Source organism: Hydra vulgaris, chromosome 02, assembly GCF_038396675.1.
Source record: "Hydra vulgaris chromosome 02, alternate assembly HydraT2T_AEP".
Classification (NCBI taxonomy): Eukaryota; Metazoa; Cnidaria; class Hydrozoa; order Anthoathecata; family Hydridae; genus Hydra; species Hydra vulgaris.
Genome location: NC_088921.1, coordinates 12,262,065 through 12,275,000, shown reverse-complemented (window position 1 = coordinate 12,275,000; position 12,936 = coordinate 12,262,065). Strand labels below are relative to the sequence as shown.

At 27.2% G+C, this 12,936-nt stretch overlaps 1 protein-coding gene across 1 annotated transcript in view; it reads right to left on the bottom strand.

The window, feature by feature from the left end:
• Positions 1-11,752, bottom strand: part of LOC124812018 (high affinity copper uptake protein 1) — a 29,981-nt gene extending 18,229 nt beyond the window's left edge. Inside the window, exon 1 of the mRNA XM_065790152.1 lies at positions 11,615-11,752. Within this exon, the coding sequence (XP_065646224.1) occupies positions 11,615-11,689 (75 nt within the window). The 5' untranslated portion in view covers positions 11,690-11,752. The remainder of the gene's footprint in view (positions 1-11,614) is intronic.
• Positions 11,753-12,936: the final 1,184 nt, after the last annotated feature.

Genomic DNA, 12,936 nt, shown 5'->3' with positions numbered 1-12,936 from the left:
AAAAAACAATAATTGTTGTTAAAACAAAACTAAAATATCCTCAATTTTAAATTTGGGCGGCGCCCAAATCAGTGCCAAATATGATCAGCACTGTTGATAACAGTCAAGAATAGCCCCTAATCATATAATTTAGGAATTTTCTCCAAACCATAAATTTTGTCTTGAAGAATTTAAAAACTCCCAGGAATTAATAGCTCTCAGGGAGTCCTCATGTGCTTCCTCCCCAGATTTTTTTTTAACATAAAAATTAAACAATAGGCAGAACTTCTATGGATACTTAAAATTCACGATTAAACTTCTAGTTAATTTTAAAACTTATTTGAATTTGTTTTTTAGTGATGTACCGATGAAAAAGGCCAATTGTGGCTAATAAGGTTTAATGTATGTATATAAAGGTAATATATTAATACTAGTTACATAATTTGCATATATAATTTGAGTCTATGAACCAGTAGCGGTTTGACATATTAGCTAATACCAATGCCTTGGCTAATGGCAATTAATTAGCTTAACTATCGGCCAATTAATCAGCCGATAGTTAAGTTGATTAATTGCCATTGGTTGAGGCATCAACATACTTAATATTGATATATTATCTTTATATACATTAAATCCAATGATTAGCCACATTCAGCCTTTTTCATTGGTCACTATTGTTTTTTCAAGACCATGTAAAGGTTTCTCAAGATTTGGCATAAGTTTAACAAAATATCAAGGACATTTTGTCAAAGATATGTACTCTGAAACCTAGTGGTGTTATTTAACTAATGCATCTAGTACTTATAATGTATGTGCGTGCGTATTTTGTACGAATTTATAAATTAAACAATTTATAAAACGACTGTTTATATAAAAATGATTTTGGACCAACAAAAAATATTTTTGATAATTTTTAGGGTCCCCGTCAGCCTGATTTTGGGCCAAATTGTTGGGTGTTTGAAACACCTGGCAAGGATAAAAAAACTTAAAAAAATTTTTTTCCCTTCAAATGGTATATATTGGATTTAATATTAATTACAGAAAAGGAGAATGTTGTAAAAATTTCAAAAATAGTGATCATTCAGAATTACTAAAAATTTTTAAAATTTATAATATTAATTATTAAAATATTCTACTTTATATGACTCTCATCCTTATAGAATAAATTAAAATAAAGTATTATTAAGTATTAAAAAATTACATTTACAAATCAATATTTCATCATCAAGTAAATAGTATCATTAAAAAGTTGTTAAATTTGCAATTGCTAATTGCATATGCCTAAATCATATGCTAATTGCATAGCCTTTGCCTGAAAAAAGCTTTCCTTGAAAAAGGCTTTCACTCCTTTTATGAATAGCAAGGAGTAGCTCCTGAAGATTGTCTTTATTGTAAACATTTTTTTATCAAGTTTAATACAACTTCAATAAATATTATATAATATAACAACTTTCATAAATATTATAAGCCATAGTAAGGTTAGCAAAAAATTTAAAAAAATTTTGAACTTGTCAACATATTCATATAGTGGTGCCAAGCTGTTTCATCAAAATATATCATTCAGTTTAGTGAGGTTTAACAAGTCAAAGGATTTCTCTGATAATTGTGCAATACTTGTTTCTTTAGCTTAAAGTTAAGAGCTTTTAACAAATTTGATTTCTCTTAATGTCTAAATAGTTTAGGAACTGGTTTCAAGAAGAGCATTTTTGAAACATCTTTTTCTCCGCAACAGATACATCTTGACATAGAGTAAGTATAACCAAGGTTTCATTAAGGTACCATGAATGTGATTTATTGAAACTATTATGCATTAATTCAAAAGGAATTATTTCAGAATGCTGAACATATTGTTCTATGTATTCTCAATATTTTGTCATTCTATTTTTGTTAAAAAGATTCTTATTCTTTATTCTTATTTATACATAAAAAATTATAAAAATTTAAGTGTCATTTAAAGTTTAATGATTTATAAATATGTCATTTTATAATATTTTGATATTGGTATTATATATAGTAACTGATTGTTCTCACTTAAGACATACTTTGAGACATCAAAGATTTTCATATTTTACCAATTATATTTGAACTGAAGTTGTTTCTTGTTTACATTCAAAAATGCGTAAGCATTTCATGTAAACATTTTAAAAACTTTATAGAAAATTTTTTGATCAAATTATTTTTGGTAATATGACAGGTGGTTCATATTGTCGCATATAATAAGTTACTTTAAAAAATGGGGACAACCTTTAAAATGAAAATTTAGGTGATAAAAATTTTCTGGATGAAGAATAAGAGTATTACTTATGACAGAATACAAATGAGGAAGAAAGTGCAGCAGCAAGGGAAGAAAATTTAACTTTTGTTCTCCCCAAATTGTGTAAACAGATGTGGAGCTGATGTGCTGATGATATTCACACTTTGCAGCTAACTAATCACGATGATTTAAATGAAACATAAATTACCCAACTTTTGGCAAATATTTGTTATTTTGCAAAGAAACTAAGAAACTCATTAAATATTTCTAGATGCAGTTTATGTTGATGCTAGATGTAGAACACTGTTAGAAGAGAACCAGATAATAAGAGCAAAACAAAACCAATACTTTGCACTCTTTTAGATGTAATTTCTGATCAAATTGACCATGCTCTCTCTCTTTACCCGTCAGACAATATTGTTGTTATGGGCAATTTTAATGCTTATCACACTAAATGGCATGGTTCTAACGCCACTCACCCTGCACTAAAGGCATTTTTTTTTATCTTTTTCAGAAAATTAACTCTCTAGAGAACAAACTACTATTTGTTATTGCAAGAAACCAATGTAAAAAGATGCAGTCTGATGCTAAGCTTCATTATTCTCAGTTCACTAAATCTTGTGTCTTATCTCAGAAGTTAGGCACTAGAGACTTTTGGAAAATTTTCAACAGCACGGTTAACAAGGATAGGTCTCTCATATGGCACTGATCTTATTACATGAATATATGGCACTGATCTTATTACATCTCCCAAAGATAAGGCTAAACTATTTGCAAAGAACTTTTCTTTTAATTCGACTCTCTAATCTTATGGCCATTCTCTTCCTTCCATTCCAATTAAACAGGTTAACCCTATGTTAGACATTTATACCACTACAGCTTTCGTTGCTAAAGTCATATCTCAATTAAACTCTTGTTTAATACGGCTTGTGGTAGACAACATACCTGTCATAGTCTTACTAAAGTTTTCTCCAGAACTCTCTTCAATTCTCTTTAAACTATTTAATAAATGCTTGACTGAGTATTATTTTCGTGTGGAAAATGGTATCTGTTGTTTCAATTTTCAAAAACTCAACATTCTGACACTTCCAACCATCTTTTTTCTGTTATTAGCAAAATCTCTGAGTATTTTATCAAAAAAATTCCATCCCATCTTGAGTCAAATAATTTACTGTCAGACAATTAATACAGTTTTCTATCCTCTCACTCTACAGCCTACTAGCTAACTGCTGCGACTGAAAGTTTTTATTGTGCATTAAATAGAGACGGAGAGGCAGAGAGGCTAGAGCTAATGCTATTGACATATCTAAAGCTTTCATCAAAGTTTGGCATGCTGGTCTTCTCCATAAGCTTGTTTCATATGGTTTATCCGGAAAAGTTTTCGAGATTATTAAATCATTTCTTTCTAACAACTTTACTAAAGTCATCCACGAAGGTCATACCTTTCTCTACATTAGTTACTTTAGGAGTGCCTCAAGGTTCTATCCTTTGGCCTGTTTTGTTTTTAATCTACATTAAAAATCTTCTTGACAACCAAAAACAAAAACATCTACAGTAGTTCTTTTTGTTTTTCAATTGCTTAGAACAAGCAGCCGATCTTGAATCTGATCTCACTTCTGTAACAGATTCGGGCTCACAGTGGCTTGTAAATTTCAACTCCAACAAAACTCAGTTATTTATTGGAAACAACTATCGCAATACTTTCGACATTCCTATATTTATGAATGGCAACCCTCTCACTGAGTCTTCTTTATGTTTGCTTGGATTATCATTCACTACTGACATCACATTACAGTTGATTGCTAAGTAAGCATTTGCTAAGGTTGCTTCTTATTATTATGCTCCCCATTTTCTTACTTCTGATTCCATTCTCTACCTCTATAAATCTCTTATTTGTCCCTGGATGCTGTTGTCATATTTTGGCTGGTTCTTCTAATGATTCTCTTTCACTTCTAGACAAGGTCCAAAATCGCATTGTAAATATAGTTGGAACCACTCAATCTCCTAAGCTTGAGCTTTTTTCCCATAATAAAGTTGTCTTTCTCTTTTCTGCTTAGAGGAGCTATTATTTCTAAATCACCTATATCGTTGATTAAATCTCGTTCCATCAACTAAAACTCATTCTTGTTTGACTCTTCATTCAGCAAAGTCTCATTTGTTTACTGTATCTGTTCCTGAATGCTCTAAAAACATTGATTTATCTAGTTTTTTTGCCAGCACTTTAACTCTTTGGAACTCTCTCGCATCTTCATGTTTTCCTGATTCATACTACCTACAACTTTTCAAATCCTCTGTCAACCCTTTCCTTGCCCTATAACTCTATTCTTTTTTTCTAGTAACTCCCTACTCAATAGTTGTTGCTGCAGCCTTGTTGCAAGTGAATCTGAATTTTAAAAAATAGTAAAAAAAAAGCAATAGTTAAATAAAGTTATGAATGCCAAAAATGTTAAAAGAAGTCAAGAAACAGAAAATAGCTGAATCAGCACCTTATTCGGTTTTAGGTGAAACTTTCATAGATGACTGTCAAGTTATGAAAAAAATAGAGCACTTAAAAGTGATATCAGCTTCTGAGGAAATTTTAAAAAATACCTAAAATAGATACAGAGGTGTGCATAATGGTCACTTAGTAAGCCTGTTTTACAAGCAAGTGTATTTTCATATCATAGATTTAACATTAGAAAATAAGTTAAAATTTACTTAAACTTTCTAAAACAAATTATTGGATGAGATATTAACAAAAAACTTTTTAATTTTTAATGCCATTTTGTTTCTGGCAAAGTAAAGTTCCTGCTCTTTGACTATTTTTTTTTTAAAATCAGGTCTGATTGATGCACTTTTATTTGACATCAATACAAAAAGTTTCTTTCAAAAAAATTATTTCAATTTTAAATTGCAGGGGTTCCCCTTTGTTAAACAAAAATGTAAAATTCAGGTTTTTAATATGATTTTTATATATATATCTGAAAAATATATATTAGATCATTTTAAAAACAATTTCTTAAATTAGAAATATAAGTTGTTAAAAACATAAGTTAAAAATGAATATAAGATCATTTTTTAAACGGCTTCCTCAATTTATTAAAAAATAAAGATTTTTAAATCTTTCAAAATTTAACCATGTTGGATTATGTTGTACCTAGTGTTGTATATAAAAAATTGAAAACTTATTTTCGAAGAAAAATATCCATCTTGTGTATTTTAAAGTTTGCTTTCGAAAACAATTATTATTGAAACCAAAAACTATGCAGATTTGAGAGCCTAAAATTAGGCTCTCAACTGGAAGTATAATGGCAAAACAACAAATGCTTTTGTTAACATCTCATTCAAAAATTTGTTTTGGAAATTTTAATTAACTTTCAACTTATTTTCTAATTTTTACTTATGATGTACACACAACTTGTCCCGGCACTTGGAGATCCCTTAAAACCTGATAATTTATTTTATTTTTTTGATTTGTTCTACCCAGAGCTAAAGTCGGAGCCAAAAATTTATTGGGGCCAGAGACAGGAGCCATAACCAATTTTTAGACCTCCACTCCAAAACCCTGCATACAAAGTAGGCCTTGTTTTAAATAAAAAATGCTTAACGCAATAGTCTAATGTGAATTTGACGTCATGAAATTCTCTTTACGTTTTTATTTTTTAAAGACATTTTTAACACAAGATGCAAAATGTTAAATGTTATTTAACTTCTTTTTTATTATTACCATAAGGGAATATTTGTTTTCTTTTGTATTTTTTTTAATATTAAATAAATAAATTTAATATTACATTTTTTTAAATGTTTGATATTAACAAATTTCTTTCTTTTCTCGACATTTGAATAAATGAATTAAAATACGTAAATTTTTAAAGTTTTAAAAGATTATTTCTTAAGTTTCTAATTGGGATTTTGCAACTACAAATGATTTTTTATTTAAAAAAAGTAGCGAGTAACAAATAAAAAAATTATGCTATTTATTTATTAAAAGTTTATTATTTTATAAACAATTTTGTTGTGAAAGTAAAGATCATTTTTCCAAATATCATTTATTAAAATTATATTGCTGTATATATTGTTTATTAAAAAATAATTGTTGCGATTTACACACGAGCAGTAAACACCTGAGGGAAGAAATGAAGTACATTAGAATACAGGAGAATTATTTTTCGAACAAAGCACATTTTGACAGTTGTCAAGACAAAAATAAAGATTATTAGAGGAATATTGAAAAATAAATAAAACAGACAGTGCACCTAAACAGTACTAACAATAACAATAAACAATAAATTGTTATATAAATACTAATATGAATGAAGATATACAAAAAATGTCACCAAATGTATATATAATATAATGTGTAAACATAGCTTGTGCAGTGATTAAGTAATAAACATCTCCTCAGAGTTGCGTCAATTATTACTGGCATTTCAATGAGGATCAGCACTAATAACTTTTGCTTTACCCCACGACTTACGCCTATTCAATATATTTAAACAATATATTAAAACGCCCACCTATTGCTTTTATTGACATCATATTAGAAACCATCCTAACGCACAGCAACTTTCAATTTTCGATTAATCACTTTTTACAATTAACAGGTACTACCATGGGAACACATATGGCTCCGCCCTATGCTAATTTATTTATGGGAAGAATTGATGAGAAAATAAATGACCAATTTTCATTGTGGATTTCTTTTTATAAATGATTTATAGATGATATATTTTTTATTTTTCATGGGCCTCAGGAGAAAATAACACAAGTTTTCGAATTTATGAATGCTATCCACTCCATGATCAAATTTACTTCCAATAATTCTACCAATTCTATTTATTTCAAGGACCAATTCTATTTGATATTTCATGAATTATCAAAAAACAAGACAGTTAGAAACAACAATATACAAAAAGGCAACGGATAAAACAGCACTATTACATTATAATTCATTCCATCCCCCTCATCAAAAAAGCAACTTAGTATATAGCCAAGGCTACCCTATTCAATCTATTAACAAATGTTTTAAAAAAGCACTACGACATACACAACATGAACTTATCAAATATGAACAACAAATATGAAGAAGAAAATAAAAAAGAGAGAATTTTACCGATAGTTACAACATTTGGAAAAGTTGGAAAACTTAAAAAAAGCACTGGAATATTATTAAACAGGATACTGATCTTAAAAAAAATATGGCCAACTCCACCTATTGCGAGTTACAAAAACATTAAATTAATGAAGAAATTTACAAAATTTACAAAAGTTACAATTCCTAGGTGTTACTATTTAGGTGTTATAATACTATTGGTATACCTTAAATCAATTTTCTAGTTTTATTTACATTTAATTAGTTAGAATTTTTTATCGTGCATTTGTTATGGTCTCAAATATAAGTTAATTCGGACCGTAGAGAAAGCCTAATTTTAAAATATGTTTTCCCAAACCCAAAAAGGTTTGAAAAAATAAATAAAAGGAAAACATACTAGAGGGTATGAAAAAATAAGCAATTATATACAAGCAAAATTTTTACCAGGAATATTAAGTGACAGCCTCCATTTTAACTTCAAAAACCAATAATTATAAGTCAATAAAATTGAATAAACAAGACATTTGTTGAGACTACCATGCCATAAAAGTGCTATTTTTAAATTTTAAAGCACAAATCAGGGTTCCAAATTTTTTAAATATACCTGGAACTATTTTAAAGATATTATATGTCAAAGTTGCTTTGTTGTATCTACAGATAATAACTAAAATGCTGAATCAGTTTTATTTCAGACAGTATTTTAACAAACAATATCTACATGAAATTTTCACTCTAATCATTTATTTAAAATGATGCAAAAACAAAAAAACTCAGAGATTACCTTATGGTAATGAAAATGTTTTTGTGTTATTTTATATGAAACAGCTTTACTGCATATTGAGAGAAACACAGATTAAGACCAGATTTCATGACTTGATGAAGATAATGATTAAATAGAAGACATGGCTGAAAAAGAGGCGCAGCACTTATCAGAAAATATGAACAAAAGTGTATGCAAATATCTAGCTTTTATAATTTTTTTTTTACCTTAAAAATTAAATTGAGACAACATTTCTTTAGTTTCGATTTATAGCATTTAATTGCCATTTTCAAAAGTATTTTGTTTATTAAATAGTTTTAAAACTTTCATCAAACATGCTTAGTGGCTGAAGTGCTTAGGTTGCAGCATTGTGAAGTAAAATGCTGTTGTTCAAATCCTTGCTCTTCCACATTTTTTTTTTTTTTTTCTCAAATCTTTTTTGAAGTCCAATAGATATTTTTATTTTTATAAAGTTTTACTTTCATTCAAAATATTTATTATTTGCAATATCTCCTTAATTTTGATTTAAAGCATTTATTTGCCATTTTATAAAGTTTTCCTGTCTTTTGTTTTTTAAATAGTGATAAAAATTGTCAGTTTAGTGTGTCTTAATGGCTGAAGTGGTTAGCTTGCTGCATTTCCGAAGTACAACGTGAGTGTTCAAATCCTGTTTCTTGCATATTAACTTTTTAAAATCTTATCCAATTTTTTAAAATACAAATTAAAACATTTTTAAAGTCCTATTGTTGACATATAAAGATATAATATACTATAACAAACAAAAGGGAGAGAGTTTTTTAAAAAGCTTAAAATTGCAATAAACATCAAAACAGCGGTAGAAATTTTTGCATGGGTCACCATAGATATAGTTTATTAATGTTTTGAATGTGCTTAGGTAATTAGTTAAGTTTATGCCTTCAACACACATTAAGGAATCAACTTTTTTTCTATAGGAAAAAAGATTTAACATTCAAACTTTTATTTTCTTCAAAATTAAATAACAGAGCGAGGTTCCTAATAAGCTGCAAATAGTCTGGAAATTTAATAAAAATTTAATAGAAACTAATTAAAAAAAAAATTTCAAGTCTGTAACTGTTTTTTTATAGAAGTTTACAATTTTACGATAAGAAGTTAAGTATCGAACATGAATTGTTAATTCAAAACAAAGATTTGACAGTTTTTGTTTTCTACCACTAAATAGCGGTTCGTGCAACAACTACCAAAGCGCTTAAAATTTTTTAAAATTATGTTATTTTTTTTATTTTATTAATTTTTTGATTTAGACAACAAGTACAGTACAAGGTCTATAGTTAAGATAAAAAAAAAAATTATTTTTAATCTATATACAAATGCATTGCTGCTGGCACAGGTAACTAACTGATTTATAAGGCTAAGTCTGTAGTTACGCAATAAAGTATCTAGATTAGGCAAGCCTAGTACCATAACATATTTTTAGCGCTTGAGTACTTGTCATCAATAGGTCATAAATAGCTGCACTATTACTTTAATCGAGCACTTCTTGAATCGTCTGATTAATATGTTTGTACAAGTATAAATACATTTAATCTCTCAATTTATATCAGCATTATTAAACAAACCAGTTTCTATTATGTGACCCAGATACTTGAATCTGCCAATGAAAACTAATTTACATTTAGCTAAGGTAAACAGTGGAAAATTGCTTGACACAATCTTACATAAATTATTTTTTATTCATAACTTTAAAAGGTTAACAATATGTTAAAAAATATTGAAGTAATATATAAGTACATAGGTATTGAAGTAAGCTATAAGGTATATATACTTTTATACCTGTATGCATATATATATATATATATATATATATATATATATATATATATATATATATATATATATATATAAGGTATAAGACTTACCAAGATCCATATTTTAGGGGTCCGAAATGCTAGTAATATAATAATCTAATAATTTTATTAACCCTTTTTGAGTTAAAAAGAGCTATATGACAGCTTGTAAAATAACGAATTTGGATCATAATCAATAGAAAGGATATAAAATAAAAACTACTAGTCAGAATTTTAAACCTTTTTTTTTTGTCAAAGCATTGGCTTTCAGAATATTAAAAAGCTTTAAAAATCTCTAATATTTTAGTTACATGATCAAAAATATGTCATGTTAAAATTAATGAAAAATTTATATTTTCTTGTGGAACTGTAAGTAAATAAAAGAAAATTACATAAACATATCATTTATGTATTTTTAAATTTGAAAAAAAACATTAAATAATAGTACCATTTATAGTAGAAATCAAACAAAAAAAAATCTCCACCACTTTGATCAAAAAAAATATCAAGGAGCTATCAATATTATTTGATTTATTTTTAGTCATTTTCAAAATTGATTTTTGAGCAATCTATAAATACAATTAACAAATGTTTTAAGCATTAACTTCAAAATAATTCATATTTCAGAGATATAATTAAAGTTTTCCCCAACTGTTATAGATGTATTGGAATATTAAATTGTTGACCGCTTTGCAGGACACTTGTCATTTAGAAACATATTTTATAAACCGCAGGGTCACTCACAGAGTTGCTAGTCCTTGTCCTTGTCTTAAGGCCAAAAATTAAGACATTGGCCTTGGCCTTGCTACTTTTAGCCTTGTTAACAACTCTGGTCACTCATCATAATCAGGATAAACTTTTAAAAAAGAAAAAACACAACATCAAATATGGATTTATTTTAAACAAAATTCAACTCAATAACAAGAACAAAATAAAAAACAATTAGAGAAATATTAAAACTATTTACTGTTTTATTCAAATTGTTATAATAAAGTGTGCTGTTGTTTTGAAACTTTGTCAACTGATAAAGTGTAAGCATAGCTTACCATGAGAGAGAAAAAGAACCTAACCAAAATTTAGACAAATTGGAGATTTAAGATGCAAGATTGATAAAGAATCCAAGAAGACTTAAAGTAGCAAATTTTTATTTGAGTTAAAAATTTTTATTTGAATTGAAACTTTTTTTGAAAAAAATTCACATTTAAAACCAGCAAACTGTTTTAATCCAGCAATATTGTCAAAAAAATCATTAATATAGATGTTAATTAATGCAAATTAATAATATAAAATAATATAATATAAACGATAGATCTTTTTTATTGGTGTTGTGTATGCATAAAGGCCACTAGACATACTTTTAAAAAATAAAAATAATGGCAACCCAAATTTAACTTATTTTAATGTTACATTATTTTTCGTACCTTTAAATAAAATGGTAAAAAAAAACTTGCTGGTTGTGATAAATGAAAAATAATGCACATGTTAAAGTTTGTGTGGTCTTACTGACGCAGCGTTATGTAAGGATCTTATAATTGTCTATTATAAAAGAGCTTTTATGCCATGTCTTCATCATTTCTATGCAATTAATTTTGCAATTCTTATAACTTTATTACATAGAATTGAATTGCAAAATAATATTAAAATACTTTTAATTTTTTTTTTTTTATATTCAATTTATTTTCTTAAAAAAAAAATTGATTTAATATAAAATTAAATTAACTTACTGGCATCATCATCATCATATGCTCCATTGTTACCCAACAAAAACAAATACTTTTTCCTAATAAAAAAAAAATCATATAAACTTTATATAATTAATCTATATATGTAAATTATATAATAAAATACATATATAGATTAATAATAGATTGTATAACCTATATTGTAAATTTGTTCAAAACTAAATTATAAAAATTAAAGCAAAAGCATAGAGAGTTTAATTATATAATTAAGGAATTTATATGTAAATTCGCAACAAATTGAGTCCAATTCAACTAGGTCTTCGTTAAAAAATCAAAGCATAATAATAAAGCTTGTTGTGAATATAGACGATTCCTATCACGTGATGTTACACCACTTGGCGGCCGCCAAACATATAAGTAATGTTAAAAAACAAATAAATAATGCGAACGTTTTTAGCATCACGTAATTAACAACAATATTAATATAACATACTTTAAAATGGATTTGATTTTAAAGGTTATTTTTGATTAAACTTATGATAGGATCATGAAGTTAATCAATGGCGAATCTAGCTTTTTCGGGACCTGTGGCTTAAAATTTTTTGGGGTTCAAAAATTAAATTGCATAAATGGCTTTCGCTCAAATATAAGTGTTTTTGGTACTTTAAGTAAAAAAATTCTAGCAAATTCAAATATTTTTTTAAATTGAAAATGTACATAAACCCAACATAAGATTATTAAATGTATGTAAATAAATGTATAATCATAAAATTGGAAAAATACGAATACATGTAAAATTGAAAAAATACGTGAAATATGTAAAATCAAATAATATGAGTATAATTTGCTATCTTACAATATGCTTCTTTTGGCATGTCGTGTTATATTCTTTTATCGTCACATCATAATCGAATGGTTGTGTGATGTCATTTTCTATTAAGAAATATGTTATAAAAATAACTGCTATAAAAATTTAGAGAGAGAATTTACCGTAAACCAATTTTTGTGCATTGTCGATTAAGGCTGTCGACGGGTACCCGTGCACTCGGCCACCCACCTGTTGGTTATTGCATGGGTAGAATTATCATATGACGGGTAACCTTTATTTGATAATTTTAAAATTCATTTCATTAATATTTAGTTTTAAAACAATTAATCGTAATATTCTAATTTAACTATAATAACTTGGCGAAAGAAGATCTTGAATGTCTTGTGAAAAATTTCAATACTTTGTGCAGTTAAGGCAATTTTAAAATATTATAGCGTATTTGTGATATTTTGTTGACTATGACATATTTCCGTGATCAGGTCTGTGAATTATGATCAGGTCTGTGAATTATGAAAAGACAAAAAAAATAAAATGA